The 23,764-nt window shown below is 43.0% G+C and overlaps 1 protein-coding gene across 1 annotated transcript in view; it reads right to left on the reverse strand.

The window, feature by feature from the left end:
- The window catches only part of arhgap39 (Rho GTPase activating protein 39), a 169,048-nt gene that overhangs the window by 23,017 nt on the left and 122,267 nt on the right, over positions 1 to 23,764 (reverse strand). Inside the window, exon 8 of the mRNA XM_075484569.1 lies at positions 8,706 to 8,905. Within this exon, the coding sequence (XP_075340684.1) occupies positions 8,706 to 8,905 (200 nt within the window). The remainder of the gene's footprint in view (positions 1 to 8,705; positions 8,906 to 23,764) is intronic.

Consider the following 23,764-nt stretch of genomic DNA (forward strand, 5'->3'; position numbering starts at 1 on the left):
CAAAATCTCAAGGGTGTTCTACCAGTCTGTTGTTGCCAGTGTCCTCTTTTATGCTGTGGTGTGCTGGGGAGGCAGCATAAAGAAGAGGGACGCGGGGCGACTGGACAGGCTGGTGAGAAAGGCAGGACCTGTTGCAGGCACTGAGCTGGACAGCCTCATCACAGTGGCGGAGAGAAGGTACACTGAGCAGGCTGCTTACCATCCTGGACAATGTTCACCACTCACTGCACAGAACTTTGGACAGTCAGAGGAGTATTTTCAGTGACAGACTCCGGTCACTGGTATGCTCATCGGACAGGCTGAGGAAGTCCTTTGTCCCCAGGGCCATTCAGCTGTTCAACGCCACACGCAAGGAGAGGAGAAGCGAGATGGACTTCACTGTGTGAATCATCCAACACACCCTCCTTACTTGCTATATTAGCCATTTGCACAGACTATCATAATGCACTCTCCCATTTGCACTGCTCACACTTTATCATGGACACACTTTGTTTTTGTTTTTGTTTTTGCACTATCCGCACATTCAACACAAGCATCCCACTCCTCTTCTGGTACAGTTTTTGTTCATTCCTTGTTTTGTGTATGTGAACTGTGATCTGTGATGTTAGTATGCTGTGTTGTCTGTGGTTGTGTGTTGTGTTGGACTTGTGTTGTTTTTTGTATTCTGATTCGTAATCAGTGTATTGTGTATTCTGTATAAGCTACTGGATCCTTAAATTTCCCTCGGGATTAATAAAGTATCCATCTATCTATCTATCTATCTATCTATCTATCTATCTATCTAAAAGAGCTCTCAGAGCTAGCTACTTAGTAGCTGAACTCATAGCCAAACATTGCCATATGTAGCCATACAGAGATCGCATGATTGTCACATTAAACTGTGTGTATGAGCTGTGAGAGGGACTAAAAGTATTTTTGATGGATAAGAGGTGCGATGACACAAAGCTGTTGTAAGTGAAGAATGTTGTGAAAAGCTTGCATACATGGCAGCTATATTTCAGCATCCGAATGAACTGAACACAGGGATGCAAGGTCGAAGTGAAAACCTGCTCACATGCACAGACAGAATAAATGGATTCCATTCAAAAGTGCAAATCTGGCAACATCTGGAAAATGCCAACGTCAAATTTATTGTCATTACACATATACAAGTATAGCATAACGAAAAGTAAGTTCCAGTACACCCATCCAGACAGACAACATAAAAAACAAACAAGGGAGACGGGTGACCGTGGCCATGCAGCTCAGTGATAAGCGCTGCCAGATAGGATAAATACCACATTAGGTGAGAGGAGGAGAAAAATCATATTTCACACTTTACCTTTACCAGGATACAGTTTGAGATTGCAAAAAAACCTCAGCACAAAAAAGAAAAAGCAACACATACGCACAACATCAAGCATTGGGACTGGTGAGGAGGTGTGGGAATTGCGTATGTTAATCATTGAGCATGTGTGTGTGCGTGTGAGTGTGTGCAAGTAAGTCCATGAAGCACTGTCTCAGAGGCCATTGTCCTTGATAATGCGATGAAAAGTTTATCAACCAGCCTAAACAGTTTCCACAGGAGTCTTCAGGAAGGGGAGGGAGCACATAATATAATAATAATAATAACTAGAAAATTTCTGAAGAAATTTAGAAGGGGCCTGCCAAAGTGTGCGTATCGCTCAACCAATCACGGCTGCTCAGGAATGGTTCGCAAGGCCTAAAGAAGAAGCATTCAAGCCTAAACGGCATCAAAGCGGCCAACTGTCCCTTTAAAGCGGCCAACTGTCCCTTTAAAGAGGCGAACTGTCCCTTTAAAGAGGCGAACTGGCCCTTTAAAGCGGCCAACTGTCCCTTTAAAGAGGCGAACTGTCCCTTTAAAGAGGCGAACTGGCCCTTTAAAGCGGCCAACTGTCCCTTTAAAGAGGCGAACTGTCCCTTTAAAGCGGCGAACTGTCCCTTTAAAGAGGCGAATTGTCCCTTTAAAGTGGTTAATTGTGCTGTTGAAACTTCAAAGGACTGGCTGGGCCACTAATAGCCTTGTTTCTATGGTAATTAATCTCCCTCATTTAACTGACAGTTAAGCTGCCCCAGCTGCTGCTACACTAATTATATGAGACTCAGGCTTCTCAGAGCCAAAAAAACCTCTACGAACAGATGCTTCCCATTCGGAAACCGTAAGAGCTACGGAAAAAATTCTCGTAGAATGAGCGAGGGACGCCTTTGGACTTCAAAATTCCCGCGTTTCAGATCTGTAGCACATTCACAGTGAAAGCACGGATGAGAGAAAGAAGGGCTGCAGGAGCTGCTGAGATTCTGAGAATTGGATGAATTAAAATGGGGATTTGAGGTCTTTGAGTCCCGACATCACTTTGCTCTGAGGGGCTCTGAGAAAAAACGGTCAGCCCTAGATGAAATATGAAAACATTTTATGAATCCCAACATGCGTGCCTATATTATGACAGTACATAATGGTATTGGAGCGATATTTGTAGGCGTGAGGGCGATTCAAAAATTAATCTGAGGTCAGAACTCTTGCTCTTCCCACACTCTAATGAAATGGCAGTTGTGCTCTAAAAATTCAAATTTTTCAGATTTTGGCCAAAACTTTGTGTCGCTTGGAGGCATGCTGTGGGAAATCCGCAGCAGATATCGACATGGCGTCTTCACTTCTGAACACAGCACGGACGTGTCTACAAACTGACATTTGAATGGCGTTTCTAGGTTAATGCATGATGACACAGTAACTGCTGGGTTTTTTATGAATTTTCCAGGTCATCCCCCTGTTTATTCCTTGGGGGGCTTTGGGGGGCTGTTTTTTGCTTATTACGTCGCCATGGTAACTCCAATCTTCAATAAAAGTAATAGCCCGCGAAAACTCATCGAGCCGGTCATTTTGATATATATATTGTTGGGATGTGCGGACCCATAGGGCCCGCATTAATGTGGACGGAAGAATAAATATAGCCTATAAAGAGACACGTTTTCAATGTTAAATCCCATAGACTTTTGCCAACGGAATAGTAATAGGTGCCTTGCCATGCATTTGCATGGAGGCACTGCTATGGCAGGCCCCAATGATAATTTATTTATATATCCCCTTTCATACACAAAATATAGCTCAAAGTGCTTTACAAATAAGATCAATATACAAAGTAAATAAAGTAAAATTAGGGGGGCACATAGGGCAGAGTGTCTTGTTTACATAACAACCAGGAGAAGTTGCAGCTGGCAGCCAAGGCCAGCACAGGGGAGCCAGATTGAGATAACAAAATTGTTTGGGTCAGGCAGACTCTTAATTTTTCCGCCTGCCTTGAAGTCTTTGCTGGTGCGTCTCAATGGCGAATCCAAACAGCCAAATTGTGGAATGTACAGCCAAATTCCAGGACCTTTCCTCCCGGTTCGAGCGATCAGCTTTCTCCCAGATTTATTCCATTTCTCTTCTGAGTCCAGGAACCTCAGCCAGCCTGCGAACCTGTGCAAGGTTCGCATCCAGCTTCCAATTCTGCTCACTCAGTCTGAGTGTTGATTGCTCTGCCGACCCCCTCAAATGCTGCCCACGTTTTCTTAATTTTTTGATATGCCAGGTATCCTCCAACTCCAAACAGCAGGAAACCAGTAATCATAAATCCAAATCTGTATAAATCTTCAACATCCTCGACTGACAACATCAACAAACACACAATCCTCCACTTCCCCCAGGAGTCCATTGAGTATCCAGCGAAGAATGTACCGCCAGGGCATGAGGGTTCTCCTTCTCCCAATTTTGCATTAGAAAAAATTTGATCAGTTGCGTTGAGAGACCAGCTGACCAGATCCATAATTCTTGAATTCGTACAATATGTAAAGAGAGGCTCCAAAAGACAAAACTCAGACACGCTGAAGCAGGGAAAAAAAGGGAGGGTAGGTAGACAGAGAAAATGCGTCCTCCTTCACCGAGAGCAAGAACAGATGAGTGTTGAGTGTTGATACATGAAAACAACGGCACGGATGCTTTGATGCGTATATGTGTGCAGTCTATTGCTCCGATAATGTTTGGCAGTCCAGCCACGGCATGAAAGTCCCTCTTAATTTGTACTTGTTGGACAGGGGTGTGTGGGAATGTGATGTACCATGGGTGATAAACTGATAAGAGCTTTGATGACCAATACGATACCATACCATACCATACCATACCAACTTTATTTATAAAGCACTTGATACACCCACAGGACCAAAGTGCTATACACAATCATAAAATACAATACAATCATAAAATAGAAGGGTCAAGCATAAAAGCAGTACTAAAGTAATTAAAATATAAACACAATAAAACAAAGTCAAACATCTCAGATTGTGCCAAAGGCCAAAGAAAAAAGATGGGTCTTAAGAAGGGATTTAAAAACAGCAAGTGAAGAGGCCTGTCTTATGTCCAAAGGAAGGTCATTCCATAGCTTAGGAGCTGCCACAGAAAAAGCACGGTCCCCTCTGAGCTTGCGCTTTGTCTTCGGGACCCTCAGAAATCAGAATCAGAATCAGAATCAGAATCAGGCAGCTAGCCAAAGTAAAACCCATTCTTTCTAGACAGCACTTTGAAACAGCAATCCATGCAGAAACAACTGGTCAGCTGACCTGAGGGAACGGGAGGGTGTGTAAGAATGTAACAGCTCAGACAGGTAGGGAGGGGCAAGGCCATTAAGAGCTTTAAAGGCAAATAAAAGGATTTTTACAGTAATCCAGCCGTGTGGTCACAAATGCATGGATTGCTGTTTCAAAGTGCTGTCTAGAAAGAATGGGTTTTACTTTGGCTAGCTGCCTTAAGTGAAAAAAGCTGGATTTTACAACAGCTCTAATGTGAGCTTCCAGCTTAAGACCAGCATCCATCTTGACCCCTAAATTTGTAATAACCGGCTTGACATACTGAGCCAAGGAGCAAGCATCGGACAGAGAGTCTTCATTGGAACTGCCAAAAATCACTACCTCTGGGAGCGCACGACTCACAGAGGACTGGGACACCCCCGATCTGTCTCCAATCTCCCTCTGAAAGGTTCCAGTGGCCAAAAATCCAAGGGTGGTGAGGACCTGGACGTGTGGTGGAATTGGGTTTGATCGGCGTGTTTCTCTCGGGAGTTGTGGCTCTAGTAAGCTGCATATTTGCAGCAGCACAGTCCTTGATAATCTAAATCGTGATGTCAGCTATTTGTCTGTCTACACAGTCTCGGAGCACATGCTAAGGCATCCGAAAATAGCAAGTCAGCCGCTGGTTACACTTCCCATTGACCTTGTTATATACAGAGTCAAATTAACCTTCAATTAGTGCATAATTAAAGTCAAACAGAATAATGTCAGCATCATTATGGGGAGGATAATGTATATATTTATTTATGTTTGCTTCAAAGTAATTAAATATACAATCAAACTTGCAATCAAACTTGCATGCAAACTTGATTGGAATAACAGCGGACTATTTTACGAAACTCCTACGACAGGTCTGGATCACTCGTAAATTCTGTTCGTACCGGAAAGAAAACGTAAAATACGAAAAGATTGGTGAATGCGCAAATTCTCTTAAATCACTCATACGCACGACTTAAGAACAAATCTGTGCGTACGAACGGTTCTTGCATGAGGCCCAATGATCCCATTTTCCACAACATATCTATGCAATAAAAAAGCAAGACTGCAATAAAAACTAAAAACAGATTCTTCTTCTTTCAGCCTCTCCCTTTATCTCTCACCAATTAACCCAACATGCATATTTTTGGTTGGGAGGAAGCCAAAACCTGGAGAGAACCCATGCATACACAGGGAGAACATGCAAACTCCACACAAAAAGGCCCCGGCTGGGAATAAAACCTGGAACCCTCTTACTGTGAGGCAACAGTGGTAACCACCACACCACCTTGCAGCCCAAAAACCTTTGAGGAAGAGCTTCATGTGTGCCTTTTTTCAGTTTTTTCCAAGATATCAGCTTTGTTTTAATGTTAAAAGGCCCAGGTTTCACACTGAGTGAGTATTCACAGATTGCAAGACAAAATTGTTATTGATGTGTCTGCCTCCTCCTGCTGCTTACTGCTTTATTCACTTTTAAATCATTTTACTTCTTTCCACAAGTCTAGTATGTCATGTCTGAGTTTTTGTCATGGTTTTAGTTCCTGTTTAGTGTTTAGTTTTGCCATGTTTTAGGTTAATCCCATGTCTTAGTTTTCAAGTTCAAGGTCTAGTCTTTTGTTTTTCCATATTCCCCAGCTATCAGCTTCACTCATGTCACCTGTGTTTTTCCCCTCAGCTGCACTCACTCACCAATCACTCCCTCAGTATTTAGTTTCCAGGTTTCCCATGCACCATTGCCAGATCCTCCCCGTCACCCATGATAGACCCGTCACAGTCCCTCATGTTAGTCACCGTTATTCAAGTAAAGTTTATCAAGTCAGGTTTGTTCTTTTGAGTTTTTTCATAGTCATAGTCAATTTTTGTTTTTCATAGTTTTTACCTTTGTAATCCGGGCCAGCCGCGCCTTGTGTTGTATTTTTGGAAATAAACCAAGTTTTGTTTTTTGGAATCTGCATCCGTGTCCTCCCTCCACGCCACGCATCTCACCCCAACGTGACAGTATATCATTTTATTCTTTTTATTTTAAGTGAACCAAGACTTTTTGAATAATTTTTTATTCTATTTACAACTTATCTGACGAGCCAGCGACTACAATCCTTGCAAACATGCCTGAAGGGATAATCCAAACAATGTCTGCCTGTGAAAGCTGTCGGATATATCAACAAGAAATTTGTGCGCTACAAGAAAGGATTTTTGCCTCAGAAACTGAAATGGGACTTCATGAAACACTCCCAATGGAATCCAGTGGTAAGAAGTCCACATTTACTTCCAAAGGAAAGGGTGAAAAAATTGCTAGTTCCAACTTAAAGCTAAATGATACTGTGTCTTTTCCAAGACTCTGTAAAGACACTTATAATGGACTTGGTGCTAAGCCGAAGAAACGTCAAACTGTTGGTATCAACGGAGAACATGTAACATCACCCAGAATAAAGTTAACAGATTTTTTCCTGTCAGAGCCAAATGTGACTGAGTGTAACAGACAGAGAGACGGTACAAAGCAGCAGATGGATAGAGAAACTGTGCCGAGTGTCAAGGTCAAAGATACTCTTGTGCTTGGAGACGGAGCCATATCTAATATAAACATAAAGAGAATGGTTACATGCAGCTATCCAAGTGCCACTGTCTCTGACATCACAAGATTACTACCAGAGGTGAGAGTTGCTCTAAACGGGCTGTAAGACAGCTGCAGTACATCCAGAACGCTGCTGCTCGAGTCCTGACTAGAACCAGGAAATACGACCATATTAGTCCAGTGCTCAGGTCTCTGCACTGGCTTCCTGTCGCTCAGAGAATAGACTTTAAAACAGCTCTGCTTGTGTACAAGTCTCTTCATTGTCAAGCGCCAAAGTACATCTCTGACATGTTAGAGCCATATGAACCAACTCGGGCTCTGAGAACCTCAGGGAGGGGTCTCCTGCCTCAGGGAGGGGTCTCCTGCCCCAGGGAGGGGTCTCCTGCCTCAGGGAGGGGTCTCCTGCTGGTGCCCAGAGTCAGGACTAAACAAGCTGAGGCTGCGTTTCAGTTTTATGCCCCTAAAATCTGGAACAGTCTTCCAGAAGATGTGAGACAGGCCTCAACTCTGACAATGTTTAAATCCAGGCTGAAAACAGTTCTGTTTAGCTGTGCATATGACACCTGGAAGTATTTTATCTGCACTCTTCGCTTTTAATTTAATTAATTAATGATTATTTTTTCATGTTTTATGGAATCATTTTATTTGCCTTCTTGTGATTTTATGTAGCTGTAAAGCACTTTGAATTGCGCTCTACAAATAAGCTTGCTTTGCTTTTACTTGCCTTATTACGTATGCTGTATTAGCCTATTATCAGTCATTTTGTAACATTTTTTGTTCGTGTTGTGCTGCAGGATTTTTTCAATGTAAAAAATGTGCCAGGTTAAAAAAAGGTTTAAAAACACTGCCTTATAAGTAAAAATGTATTTATTGTGCCGTATGTGTGACAGTGTATGGCTGACGTGACATTAAAACTTGATTTGATTTGACAGTGAAGGAGTTGGTTTGTGTTTGTCATATAAGAAAACTTGCGGCATGCTGGTTTCATAGTTCTCCAGGGTAGAATAAAAATTAATAATGCTCCAGACTTCTATAACACCTTTCAACCTCAACTGAGCTTTACAAAGCACTTTTCCACAGTTATTTTATGCACACCCAGGACAGGGTAATTGGACTGAAGAGAATTTGGTGCTTTGGTGCAATCTGTTGGTTTCTTTAGCTTGGCTACTTTTTTTTTTGATTGACTTTGTATTTATGATTTGGACTAATTTGGAATTGAATGAATTTTTGATTTGATTATTATTGGATTACAATTAATTGGATTCTAATTGGCTTGAATTGGATTGAGTCTTTGAAATTTCTTGATGACATTTGTTGTAATTTGGAGCTATTTAAATACAATTTAATTTAAATTAATTTAATTTTCAGTGTGTTTCTCATTCACCCTCTTAACCTTTGAATATTTATCCCAACTTTCAACATCTTTACAGCAGCTGGAAAATTGTTTTCTGTCTTCAGTTTTCTTAGTCTTGTCTTTGATTCCAGTAGTCACATTATGCAGTCTATCCTATTCCATTAACAGTTGCTTTTCCAGCCTTGCCTTTCCTTTCTCACTCACCTGAAGATGCCTTCTGTTTGGTCTCCATTGAGACCCAGAACCTCCTCAGAGAGACGGGTCTGGACCCAGGGCAGCTGGTGGTCTGGATATCGCTCCTTCTGAAGCACCATCACTTCCTCTAGGGAGGAACCAAACATGGATGGACTGAAAATGGCATTTCTGGCATGTTGGATTTCCTCTGGACAAGGTTTCTGCAGGCCCTGCAGATAGACATAACACACAAACAGACCCACAGAAGACAAGCAATTATGGTTTTAATGGGTTACCACAGCAGAATTGATTAAGTACGAGTATGCATGTAAGGGTAATGTTTTAAAGTGTAACACTCCTAAATCCACAATTCATAAAGTTCATTAATATGCTGTTAGTAGACCAGTAGGTTACACAAACAGTCCTTGATGTCCCATAGCAGACAACAAACAAACAACCCAGATCTGTGGCAAATCCCCAGTCTGATTGTCATTAGTCTTTGTGTAAATGCTGCATAAGTATTATTTGAGAGGCTCGTAGAGTCCATTAAACAAATGTAGCACCCAACCCAAGTAGCTAGGTATTAATCCTTTTCTGTAGAGTATTTTGTCCTTTAGTTCAAGTTTTGAGCTCTCATGATTCAGTAAAATCACGTCAGGTGGATGATTGTTAGATGGGAAAAGTAGTTGTTCAGTTTAACATGGTTGCTTTTAGGCTAACTGGAAAAGCATAAGCTTCCGGAATCGCTGATAGAGGGGCTCCAAGTTGATCGGATGCTTTGCTTTGCGGTAGTATTGCATCCCTTCCTGTTACCGGGTTTGTGTACTGTAGAATTTCTTCCTCCTCTTGGACTATTAATAATCACTTTATTTTTTGATCTATAATTTACACATTTTTGCATATTTAACTCTATAGCTTACCGTTCTCTTCTAACACACTCCTACAGATCTGTCACGCCCATGGACTTGTGTTTTTTAATATCATGTTTTAAGTAACGTTTTTGTGTTCAGTTCATGTCTTGGTTTTTAGTTTTGCCATGATTTTTCCCTTCACTTCCCTCACTCAGGTAATTAGTTCATTCCCCTCACCTGTCCATTGTCTCCAGCTGCACTCACTCTCCAATCACTCCCAGCCCTCTATTTAGTCTCTTGTCTCCCCTGTCTGTTTGTTGGTTCCTTGTCTATCTACCTGACCTGTTTGGCTTCCATGTATGATTCCTGTTTGTTCCATGTTCCTCGACCCTTCCCAAGTTAAGTATTTATTCCATGCCATGCTTAGTTCTTTGTTTATTTTTCCACAGTTGAGTTTTTTGAATCCGGCTAAGCTGCGCTTTGTGTTGGTACTTTGTTTTTTTGTTAACAAATCACCCTTTACGTTTTGAAAAATCTGCATCCGTGTCCTCCATCCTCACCACACCTGACAAGATCTTTAGTCGCGCTTTGTGTTGGTACTTTGTTTTTTTGTTAATAAATCACCCTTTACGTTTTGAAAAATCTGCATCCGTGTCCTCCATCCTCACCACACCTGACAAGATCTTTAGTCTTTATTCTCATTTTTTAGCGGTGTGTCTGGTTCTCTAGCTTAGCATGGCTACCAGTTCTCTCCCTCCATCTCCTGCTCCGTGTGTCAGATGTTTAGGTACTCCTCTGCCTCCTTTAGCGATAATGCTACATGTAACAAATGTAGTTTTGGAGGCGAGGGTATCTGAATTGGAAGCTCGGTTCTGCACCGTTGAAAATCAACCTATAGCGAGCCAGGTCCCTTTAGCGAGTGTGGAGCCACCTAGCGTAGCTAGCTCCATTAGCTGCCCCCTAGAAGAACCCGAGCAGCCAGGATTACAACGTGGCTGGGTGACTGTCAGGAAGAGGCATAGCTCTAAAGACAAGCCTGTGGTTCAACCATCAACCTGTCCACGTTTCAAACAGATTTTCCCCACTCAGCGACACACCCGCTGAGGACAAAACCCTGGTAACTGGCAGCTCTATAGTCAGAAACGTGGCATTAGAGACACCAGCGGCCTAAATTCAAAAGCATTCCAGGGGCCAGAGCAGGCAACGTAGAATCCTATGATTCTGATCCTAAAGATTCTGACTGAAGATTGGACTGAGGAGATGTTTCAGTGCAATCTGTTGGTTTCTTTGGACAGGAAATTGTTTTTGAATTGGCTCTATATGAATGAATTGGATTATTTTGAAATTAATTAATTGGATTTGATTGGATAATGATTACAATGAATTGAACTCCAATTGGCTTGAATTGGACTATATTATTTAAGTGCCTTGAGATGATTTGAATTTGAATTTAAATAAAACTGAACTGAATTAGTGAATTCCTTTTACAGATAGCTTTTATGGCAGACTGTGGAACATCTGTCCATTGTTCAGTGTCATTGGTATACTGAGTTTTCGGCTAGTGAAGGCAACGGGCTTGAGGCCCTCAGGGTGTACTTGGTTGAGCACGGCACCTAAACCATTCATGCTCGCATCTACGTGCAGGACATAAGGCTTGGTGGAATCTGCAAACGCTAACAGAGGGACATTGGTCAGACAGTCTGATTGATCTTTTTGAATGCTTGTTGACAGGATTGGTCCTATCGCTCTTTGAATGGTTCGGAAGGTTTGAGGTAAGTCTTTGTTGGATCCTTGGTTTGAGGTTTTTTTTTTTTTTGAGTAGGTGGGTAACCTTTAGTGAGCTCGGTTAAGGGACGGACAGTGCTTGAGTAGTTTGCAATGAATCTGCGATATTACCCAGAGAAACCAAAGGAACGAGCGGATGGACTTTAGGTCTGTTGGCTCTGACGTAGAATCCTATTTAAAACTGCTGGCTAAGGATAAACATAAATACGGTAAAATAGTTATTCACGTCGGCGTTAATGACACCCAGTTACGCCAATCGGAGGTCACTAAAATTAATGTTGCATCGGTGTGTAATTTTGCCAAAACAATGTCGGACTCCGTAGTTTTCTCTGGACCCCTGCCAAATCTGACCAGTGATGACATGTTTAGTCGCATGTCGTCCTACAATCGCTGGTTGTCTAGATCATGGGTGGCCAACCCGCGGCTCCCGAACCACATGCAGCTCTTGCGTTCATATCAAAATTTGTGTTTGTGTTTTTTTTATGTGCGTGTTCGCTTTGTTTGAGTTCAATACGGCAGCGGTCTCCTACCGTTTTTGCTCCATGGACCGGTTTAATGTCAGACAATAGTTTCACGGACCGGCCTTTCAGGTGTGGCAGATAAATACTACAAAATAAAATAATACAACTAACACAGACTCTGTGGTATTTAGTAATATAATAATAAACTTGAATCCACTGTGGACTCTTATGTAACTTTATTAGCAGCGTCCTCCTGACGTAACATCCTCTCTGCCTCCTAACGCTCTCTGGTTGCTATGGTAACGCTTAAACATGCCTTCAAAATGCAGCTTTCTTTTTCTTAGTGGTCACAGCCTCTTCTTCCGTCTCTTCACTGGGAAGAAGCTTTCCAAACACGTCTGCTTTTTGACTCATTTTTGCTTGGTTCAAGGGTTTAATATCAGCGTTGATGTGTCACGTGACCGAGACGAGAGCGAGTCAAGAACAGACGGATGGAACGGAGAGAATTCGGTCACTTTTCAAAAATAATGTGGCTCTTTGTGGTAACACAGTAAAAAATGCGGCTCTTAGTCTCTGACCGGTTGGCCACCCCTGGTCTAGATGGTGTCCAGCAAACAACGTGGGCTACAGAGATAACTGGCAATCTTTCTGGAGAAAACCTGGTCTGATGAGGAGAGACGGCATCCATCCCACTTTGGAAGGAGCGGCTCTCATTTCTAGAAATATGGACGAATTTATTTGCCACCCTAAAACATGACAACCCAGGGCTCAGACCAGGATGCAGAGTTGTAGTCTTACACACTTCTCTGCAGCTTCCCACCTGCTGCTACCCACCCAATCGATTAACACAAAAGGAGCAAATCCTCTTGTGCAAAAAGAAATTATTAAAACAAAAACTTTAACTGAACAAAAACATCAAACTATTAAATGTGGTTTGCTGAATATCAGATCTCTCCTCTCCAAGTCTCTGTTAGTGAATGAGTTGATTTGTGATCATCATATTGATATATTTTGTCTTACAGAAACCTGGCTGCAGCAGGAGGATCATGTTAGCATCATGTTAGCATTAATGAAGCAACTCCCTCTGACTGTTTAAATTTTCACGTTCCTGGAACCACAGCCAGAGGAGGAGGAGTGGCAGCTATCTTCAGATCAGGGTTACTCATCAGTCCCAGACCCAAGATTAGTTTGAGCTCTTTTGAATCTCTGATTCTCAGTTTTTCCCACGCAAAGTGGAAATCACAGAAACCTCTTGTGTTTGTTGTTGTGTATCGTCCACCTGGCCCTTATTCTGAGTTTCTGTCTGAATTCTCAGAGTTTTTATCCCAGTTAGGCTACAGCTACACAAAAATGAAACGAGGGTTTTTTTGAAAACGGGTACGAAAATTATTGCGACCACACAGGAAAGCGTCTGTAAAAATATCAGTCCTAATGGAAACGCAACGCTTGCTGAAAACGATGCAGTACACACGCCACACACCTCTAGGTGCGCTGTAAGCCACCCCCACCGGTTACACCAGAACAATAGAAGAAACGATGCGCATGCGTGTACGCCCCTACTTCTACCAGCGTGAAGCTCACGTTGTCCCTTCAACAACGCCGCTGTAGTTAGCAGTGTCTGCAGCAGTGTTACTATCAATGTTGTGGGGTCCATGATGATCGCTGTCTGTCCTTGTTGTGTTGTCTTCTTCTTCCGAATTTTGAATGGATGTTGCGCGCGAAGCCGCTTTTTGTTCTGGTCACTGACGTATGTGTATACGTCACTGGCGTTGGCCATGTGGCCGTGACGCAGATGTAAACAAATCCGTTCTGGCTGTAACGATGAAAACGCGATGGCGGCGTTCCTAGTTCTTCCCACTCTGGAACCCATTCTCCAAAAATATCGTTTTGGGGTACTGGGAACGCCGGCTCCATGTGGCCGCGACAGCCAAACGATAAGCAAAAATATCGGTTACAGTGAAAAACGTTTCCATGTAACCAGCCCCTTAGTGCTGAGTACAGATAAAGTCATTGTAGTGGGTGACTTTAATATTCATGTAGATGTTGTAAATGATAGCCTGAATATGAACTTTAATTCTATATTAGACTCTATTGGATTTTCTCAGAGTGTTCACAGACCGACTCACTGCCTTAATCACACCCTTGATCTTGTGCTGACTTATGGCATTGAGAGTGAACAGTTAACAGTGTTCCCTCATAACTCTGTCTTATCTGACCATTTTTTGATAACCTTTGAGTTTACATTACTTGACTATACAGTTTCTGAGAAGAAATTTACATATAGAAGGTGTCTATCAGAGGATGCCGTAACCAGATTTAAAGAATTAATTCCATCATCCTTTTCTTCACTGCCATGTGCAGATATGACAGAGGATGACTACCTAAACTTTACTCCAGCAACACTTGACTCTCTTGTTGACAGCACTATAGTTTCAATGCGTACAGCACTGGACAATGTTGCCCCTCTGAAAAGGAAGGTAATCAGTCAGAAGAGGCTGGCTCCTTGGTATAATTCACAGCTGCGTGCTTTAAAGCAGACTGCAAGAAAGCTGGAGAGACAGTGGCGTTCCTCTAATTTAGAAGAGTCTCAGTTAGTCTGGAAAGATAGTTTAATAACATATAAGAAAGTAGTGACCGAAAGAACGAGATCGCGAATACAAGCGGCCGAAATGAGTTTCCTCCGCAGGGTGTCTGGGCTCTCCCTTAGAGATAGGGTGAGAAGCTCGGTTATCCGGGAGGGGCTCGGAGTAGAACCGCTGCTCCTCCGCATCGAGAGGAGTCAGATGAGGTGGCTCGGGCATCTGGTTAGGATGCCTCCTGGACGCCTCCCCAGTGAGGTGTTCCGGGCCCGTCCCACTGGGAGGAGGCCACGTTGGAGAGACTATGTCTCTCGGCTGGCCTGGGAACGCCTTGGGGTCCCCCCAGAAGAGCTGGAGGAAGTGGCCGGGGACAGGGACGTCTGGGTCTCTTTGCTCAAGCTGCTGCCCCCGCGACCCGATCCCCGGACTAGCGGAAGATGATGGATGGATGGATGGATGGATGGATGGATAAGAAAGCCCTTCATAAAGCTAGAACTGCTTATTATTCATCATTGATAGAAGAGAATAAGAATAATCCCAGGTTTCTCTTCAGCACTGTAGCCAGGCTGACAAAGAGTCCGAGCTTTGCTGAGCCAGGTATTCCTTTTACTCTCAGCAGTGATGATTTCATGAGCTTCTTTATTAATAAAATTGTTTCTATTAGAGAGAAGATTAATGGAATCCTTCCCACTATTATCAGTGATGTATCATCAAGTACAGCAGCTTTAGAAGTATCTTTAGAACCTGATTTGTATTTAGACGGCTTCTGTCCAGTTGATCTCTCTGAACTAACAGCAATAGTCTCTTCTAAACCATCAACTTCAAGTTCCCCTTGTGCTGCTACCTTGTCGTGGTGGGGAACCTTGCGTGTCTCTGTGACCCGGATAGCTATACCGGCGGGGGCTCTGCCCCTAGTAGGTTCAACCATGTCGGGCAGGTATTCCAGGTAGAGTCCAGACAAAAAACAGCACCTGGTCCTCCAGGTTGGGGGTTGGGCGTGGGGCCAACAACCCCACCCCGTAAAAAGACTACCGTTACGGAAACTTCTACGAACTATACTACTATTATGGATCTCACAGTAGACTCCAGCCAACCTATTGGCAGTATGACCGCCCCTGATGAAAGCCTCCAACAGGAAGTCAGGAGCGCGATGGGTAGCCTACTGGGACCCAAAACTACGATCCGCCTGGGTGCATGGAATGTCCGTACCATGTTCAACACATCCAAAACTCAGGTCACGAGTGAAATGAGAAGATGCAGGCTGGACATCCTGGGAATAAGTGAATGCCGATGGACCGGCTCTGGACGCCAGGTGAGGAGCGATGGCACAGTTATCCTGCACTCTGGGCACTCCGATCAACACACACGCGGCGTGGCACTCATAGTCTCAAAGGAGAAGGCCAACACCTTGCTGGACTGGGAACCCCTCGGCGACAGGCTGATCAGAGCCCGCTTCAACTCCATGCACTGTAAGCTCACCATCATTCAGTGCTATGCACCAACCAATGAAGCAAAGGAGGAGGAAAAAGACCAGTGGTATGAAGAGCTACAGCAGACAGTTCCCCAGCATGACATGCTAGTGATCATGGGTGACATCAATGCCAAGGTGGGAGCTGATAACACAGACTGTGAGAGAGCTATGGGGAAGCACGGGTACGGTGTGATGAACGACAATGGTGAGCGACTTGTTGACTTCTGCATGACCAACAACTACGTCATTGGTGGCACCATCTTTCCACACAAAACTATCCATAAACTCACATGGAAGTCACCTGACGGTTCCACCATCAACCAGATCGATCACATCTTGCTCAACGGAAAGTGGCGCAGGTCTCTCCAAGATGTTCGAGTTCATCGTGGATCCGATGTGAACAGCGACCACTACCTTTTAACAGCCATTATCAAGCTGAAATTAAGGAAAGCGCAAAAGCGGAGTCAACATAGGAAACATCTTGACGTAGCCAAACTAAGATGCCCCAAGACCAACAAAGAGTTCTGCCTGGAACTGAAGAACCGCTTCAGTGCTCTCGCTAAACCTGTAGACGAAGACTTGGACACCCAAGACAAGTGGGAGAACATCAAAAAGTCTTACGTAGGGGCAGCCACCAAAGTCTTGAGCTATAGAAAGAGAGGGAACAAAGAATGGCTAACACCTGGCACCTGGCAAAGAATTGAAGAAAGAAAACAGCTGAAAGCCAAGATGCTTAGCACAAAATCACCCAGGCTCCATGAGCAGGTCCAGAAAGCCTACAAGGAAAAGGACAGAGAGGTAAAGAAGAGTGCAAGGAGCAACAAAAGGGCCTTTGTTGAGGATCTAGCAGAGAAAGCTGAGTGTGCAGCTGCACGGGGCGAGTTGAGCACAATTTACAAGATCACCAAGCAACTCACGGGCAAGTACACCAGCCAGCCGGCCCCTGTCAAAGATAAACAAGGCAACATCCTCACCACTGGGTTAGGGTTAGAAGTCCGAGGCAGCTTCCTTGGGGTTCCTCAAGGAAGCTGCCTCGGACCTCTTTTATATTCAATCTTTACTAATGATATGCCATATGTACTCAGCAAGGCTGCATTGACTATGTTTGCTGATGATTCTACTCTTTATTATGCAGCCCCTACATATTCAGAACTTAATCAGGTTCTGTCTTGTGAGATCAGCAAATTATATAACTGGATCAAAACTAATAAACTTATTTTAAATATATTAAAAACAACGAGTATAATATTTGGTTCCAAGTATAGATTATCACATAATCCTAAATTGAATATACAAGTAAATGGTAAGACTATACAGCAAGTAAAAAGGGTGAAGCTTCTCGGACTTTGGCTTGATTGCACATTGTCATGGTCTGATCACATCAATAAAGTGGTTGCCAAAATGGGCAGAGCTGTTGCCATAACGCGTAAATGTGCTCCATTCGTCAATTCACAGTTGTTTAGTCGTGTTGTTCGTACATTGGTTTTATGTCATTTAGATTACTGTTCAGTTGTATGGTCTGCTGCATCAAATTGTCTTCTTAGTAAACTACAGGTGGCTCAAAACAAGGCTGCAAGACTGGTTCTTGGTTGTTCATCAAGAACTAGTGTTGCAGTGATGCATGAACGTCTTGCTTGGCAGATGGTCAAGCATAGACTATCGGCTAATATATTAATATACTTTCACAGAATTATAAATACTCACACTCCTAAATTTCTTCATGATAACATAATTTATTGCTCAAATACACACTCACATTATACTAGAGGGGCAAGTAGTGGACAGATCACTTTACAACTGCCTAAGTCTGAATCCATGAAGAGGACTGTTTTCTATCGGTCAGCTGTGCTATGGAATAATCTTCCAGTGGTGGTTCGTGAAATCAAAGGGAAAATTGTCTTTAAAAAGACACTAAAAATATATTTGTTCTCATCTTGATGATGTAATATAGCAAGGTTATGTTAGGGCATAAATGAAGCGCATGTTGTTTTTCATTATTTTATTGTTTGTATTTTAATGTATACTTTCGGTATTGCTGTTTTTGTGCTTTGTATGTTTTGTCTGGACCCCAGGAAGACTAGCTGTCGTTTTGGCGTCAGCTAATGGGGATCCTTTTAAATAAACAAATAAACCACTGAGAGTGACCAGATCTTGAGATGGGTTGAGCATTTCCGTGAGGTACTCAACTGCCCTGAGCCAGATGATCCTGCAAACCCCTCATCAGCAGAACGTGTCCTTGACATCGAGACCACCCCCCCAAGTAAGAAAGAGGTCAAACTTGCCATCAAAGCCTTGAAGAATGGGAAGGCCGCCGGCATAGACTCTGTTCATGCAGAGATGCTTAAAGCTGACTTTAACACCTCCGTCAATGTGCTTACTGATCTCTTTAAAGACATCTGGGAGAAGGAAGTAATACCTCAAGACTGGGACAAGGGCCTGATTGTCAAACTCCCCAAGAAAGGAAACCTCCAAAATTGTGACAACTGGAGGGGCATCACGCTGCTATCAGTACCATCTGAGGTCTTCTGTAGAATTTTACTCGCAAGAATCGAATCCGCTATTGATCAGGAGCTACGGCAGGAACAAGCAGGGTTCAGGAGAGGAAGGGAACACTCCCCTGCACATCAACTTCATTGACTTCCGCAAAGCCTTTGACAGCCTACATCGTGACACCCTATGGAAGATCGTTAGGGCCTATGGAGTTCCTCCGAAACTGGTCACTCTCATAGGGACGTTCTACCGTCACTTTGAATGCAGCGTCATTGTTAGTGGTGAGCCATCTACATGGTTCACTGTGGAGTCAGGTGTGCGGCAAGGGTGCACTATTTCACCCATTCTCTTCCTGATTGCCATAGACTGGGTCATGCGGAATACAACTGACAGACCCAGGGGTATTCAGTGGACTTTGTTCTCGCAACTGGAAGATCTAGACTTTGCCGATGATCTTGCTGTCCTTGCATCAAAGCACACCCATCTGCAGGAGAAAACTGACAGACTGAACAAATTCGCCCAACAGGTAGGGCTGAACATCAATACGTCCAAAACCCAAGTGATGTGCATTAATGCCACTCCAGACGCACCAATCACAGTGAATGGGCACGCTCTCGATTATGTGGAGGACTTTACCTATCTGGGAAGTCTCGTCAGTAAGGACAATTCTGCACAAAAGGACATTAGACCAAGACTCGGTAAGGCACAGGGTGCTTTTGCTAGGCTACACACAATCTGGGAGTCCAAGCAATACAGCTTAAGAACAAAGGTCAGACTTTACAACAGTAATGTAAAATCTGTATTGTTGTACGGCTCGGAGTGCTGGCGAGTAACATCAAACGACATGAAAAAAGTCGAAGACTTCCACAATGGTTGCCTCAGGAAACTCTGTCGAATCTTCTGGCCTGAGAAAATATCCAATGCACATCTATACAAGAAAACCAAGTGCAACAGTGTGGTGCTACAGATCAAACGCCGCCGATTCCAATGGCTTGGGCATGTTCTCAGGATGGACCAAGACAGCATCCCCAAGATCGCACTACGATGGACTCCACCTGGGAAGAGGAAGCAAGGCCGGCCCAAGAACACCTGGCGGCCTACGGTGACAGCTGAGCTAAAGGAGATGAATCTAACCTGGGGCGAGGCACAGCATGCTGCTCAAGACGGGTCCAGATGGAGGCAGATCGTCGAAGCCTTATGTCCCATCAGGGACGAAGAGGATTAATAATAAAATAATAAACCATCAACTTGTGTTTTAGACCCAATCCCAACCAGACTGTTCAAGGAGGTTTTCCCATTAATTGACACTTCCATATTGGATTTGATCAATCTGTCTTTGTTGACAGGATATGTACCTCAGCCTTTTAAGGTTGCTGTAATTAAACCTTTACTTAAAAAACCTACTCTTGACTCAGAAGTGTTAGCTCATTATAGACCTATATCCAATCTCCCTTTTATGTCTAAAGTTCTTGAAAAAATAGTTGCAGCTCAGCTTTGTGATCATTTCCACAGAAATAATCTGTTTGAAGAGTTTCAGTCTGGATTCAGAGTGCATCATAGCACAGAAACTGCACTGCTGAAAGTTACCAATGATCTCCTCTTAGCCTCTGATAGCGGACTTGTGTCTGTGCTTGTCCTGTTGGATCTCAGTGCTGTATTTGATACGGTCGATCACAGTATCTTATTACAGAGACTTGAACATGTTATTGGGATTAAAGGAACTGCATTAGGCTGGTTTAAGTCATATTTATCTGATAGATTTCAGTTTGTTCTTGTAAATGAAGAATCTTCCTCACACACCAGAGTAAGTCATGGAGTTCCTCAGGGTTCTGTGCTTGGACCGATTCTTTTCACTTTATACATGCTTCCATTAGGTAACATTATTAGACAGCATGGCATAAAGTTCCATTGCTATGCTGATGATACTCAGCTGTACTTATCTATGAAACCAGATGAACCCAATAGGTTGGTCAGACTACAAGCATGTCTTAAAGACATGAAGACCTGGATGACTCAGAACTGTCTGCTTCTAAATTCAGACAAACTGAAGTCGTTATCTTTGGACCTGAGCGCTTCAGGAAGAAATTGTCTAGCTATATAGTTACTCTAGATGGTATTTCCTTGGCTTCTAGTTCTACAGTGAGGAACCTTGGAGTTATTTTTGACCAGAACTTATCATTTGACTCGCATATAAAAAGGTTTCTAGGACTGCCTTCTTTCATCTTCGTAATATTGTTAAAATCAGGAACATCTTGTCTCAGAGTGATGCAGAAAAACTGCTCCATGCATTTGTTCCTTCAGGATTGGACTACTGTAATTCTTTATTATTGGGCTGTCCCACATATTCTCTGAAAAGCCTTCAGTTGATCCAAAATGCTGCAGCCAGAGTTTTGACGAGAACTAACAGCAGATATCATATTTCTCCAGTTTTAGCTTCTCTTCATTGGCTCCCTGTTAAATTCAGAATAGAATTTCAGATTCTTCTCCTCACATATAAAGCTCTTAATGACCGAGCTCCATCATATCTTAAAGATCTCATTGTAAGATATTTTCCTAACAGAGCACTTCGTTCCCAAACTGCAGGTTTACTTGAGGTTCCCAGAGTTTCTAAAAGTAGAATGGGAGGCAGAGCCTTCAGTTATCAGGAACCTCTCTTGTGGAATAAGCTGCCAGTAAATGTCCGGGAAGCAGACACCCTTTCCACTTTTAAGACCAGGCTAAAAACTTTCCTTTCTGATAAAGCTTATAGTTAGGGATGGCTCAGGTGACCCTGAAACATCCCATAGTTAAGCTGCTATAGGCCCAGACTGCTGGGGGGCCTCATCTGTCACACCTTTCCTCACTTTACTCTCTTTATGTATATGTGACATTATTGTGGTCATTAACTCGTGTTTCCCTGTTCCAACAGATATTCCTTTCTTCCTATTAAAAGGGAGTCGTTTCTCTCCACAGTCGCCTCAGGCACGCTCAGGACGGGAGATTGTACCAAAAAAAAAAAAGTTTCAGTGCAATCTGTTGGTTTCCTTAGCTAGGAAATTGTTTTTGAATTGGCTCTATATGAACGAATTGGATTATTTTATGAATAATTATGATTACAATTAATTGAATTCCAATTGGCTTGAATTGGACTTTATTATCTAAGTGCCTTGAGATGACATTTGTTGTATTTGGCGCTATATAGATAAAAATGAATTGAATTGAATTGAATCTTTAGCTAAACCCACATCCCATTCATTGAGAGAAAAGACATATCACCTGTCAGCTAGCTTTTGTTGTATCCTTTTCTTCCACTCTTTGTAGACAGGTGAATCACCAAAATCAAAGAGTTCTGGGTACTAAAGTACTAGTCTTCGACTCTAGAGCTTTAGGGTTTGTGACTACGTCTACTGCATACATCTCAGCAATAATGGTGCCGACTTATATAGAGGTAGGTTTCTCTGACTCATTATGCAATAGGACTGTAAACTGTTCTCATCTACATCACTCTCAGTAAGAACACCTGGCTGTACTAACACGCCAGATGGGAGCTGGGGCATGGCTGATGCCTCAATTAAGACAACATCTTGGGGCTTAGTAGCCTTCTGCTCTACTTTACAAGCGGCATAAAACTTTTCACCGGGAGCAATAGTAAGTGGCCCTGGACCTTGCCATTTCACTTGCCCTATGGGTTTGTCTGCTACATGTGACTTTGGGGGCTGAGTTTGTAATTGGTCATTGGCTTGTACTCTCATGGAACTCTCATGGAACTGACTTTTTACTCACTACCACTCTCTTTACACAGCTGAAAAAGGCGACGGAACAGGAAAGCGTTTGTACAAACAACTACAGGGGTTTCATGACCTTGTGGTGGCTTGGAACAGAGGAGAGCGAGGAAGTTAATTGGCCCTTTAACACCTACTACATCCTCTGGAAACTCCATCTTTACCACTACATACCCACAATAAGGATATGACTCTGCTGATAGACCCCAGATAGATAGACTGGAAATGGGATGTATCGGGTCTGTTGGTATATTGGCTTTGATCCAATCTTCAAAAATTATTGTTACTGTTGACCCAGACTCCACAAGACCATTGCATGGGATGTCATTGACTTTGATAGGAGCTATGGATGATGGACCAATAAGACCTTCCGGTATGTCTGCACTTTGGACTGGGACATTTGCAGTACTGACTCGAGACAAATGAGACAAATGACAAATGAGCTTTCTGATTACCTTTCGAGTGTTTTCAGGGGCTGTGGATTTGGCTGCAATGTGGGCATTCTCTCCACACCTGTAACCGAAGTAGTCTGCCTCTTTACTAGTCTTTGACTTAGATGTAGTGGACTTTGGCCTGAAATCTGCTTTGAATTTAGGATAGTGGCCTTTCTCTTTTGCATTTTGTTTTGACTTCACTGACATCACACTTAACTGGGTTTTTAACGCTTTGACTTATTTTCTTAATTGCTGCACTTCATTGCTTGTGTCTGATTTCTTTTTCTCTGTTCTCTGGACTGGTTCTTGTAACTTGACTCCGTAGACTGCGACTGTTTGTTTAGCTCGTTGAGTTTTGCTTTCAGCTCTTGAACTTCAGTCTGAAAATAAGGTTGCTGACAGCCTTCCGAGTCTGTTTCACCTCCTACCTGCACTGTACGCACATACCGTTGTGCTTGTTTTTTTAACTTTTGTCTTGCCGCTTCACGTTCCTCTTCTTCGCAAATCTCTTTTAGTAGGCTCAGAAATACTGGGAGATCACTTCGCCTTTCTCTCAGATTTATCTGAAGAAGCAAGAGGTCTGATTCAGTTGCACCTTTGATAAGTTGTTTTAGCCTTGCTTTGTTGGCTTCACTGACTGACAGGCCTCCTTTTTGCACTACTTTGTTCAGCATTCTTTCAATCTGAGCAAGAAGTCTGACAAACACTCACCTCGTCTTTGGTGCATGGCTCCGAATGTGAGATATAGTTCTTCTCTGGATTCTGAGGTTCCAAAAGTACTCTCCAGTCCCTATATGATAAGGCTTGTTATGGGATTAGATGTGCGTATTGCTTGAATTATCTCCAAAGCTGGTCCTTTGAGACTCTCAACAATCCTTCTTAGTTTCTCTTTGTCTGAGCATTCATACTCTTCAATCCTGAACTTTGCTTGTTCTAGCCAGCTGTTCAAATTGTCTTCACTAGGTGGAGTAGGGCGGACTCCAGAGAAGGTTCTACAATGCCTGTAGGAACCGCTTTCATTTGGCTTAGGTTGCAAAACATCACTTAACACACGAATGCTTGACTGAGGATTGCTGTTCCAGGAAGTTGTATGAGCATATAGTCTTTCAATGTCATCCATTGTTTTTCCCTTATCCAGTAGAAATTTGTCAAATTTCTTAGTGAATAGTTCCAAGTTTGTTTCTGGCCCTGCAATGACTATTGTCCATTTTGGTATAGTCAATTTCTTCACGACTTTTGCATAACATGTTCAAGGTT

This window comes from Odontesthes bonariensis, chromosome 15 (genome assembly GCF_027942865.1).
Source record: "Odontesthes bonariensis isolate fOdoBon6 chromosome 15, fOdoBon6.hap1, whole genome shotgun sequence".
In the NCBI taxonomy this organism is placed as follows: domain Eukaryota; kingdom Metazoa; phylum Chordata; class Actinopteri; order Atheriniformes; family Atherinopsidae; genus Odontesthes; species Odontesthes bonariensis.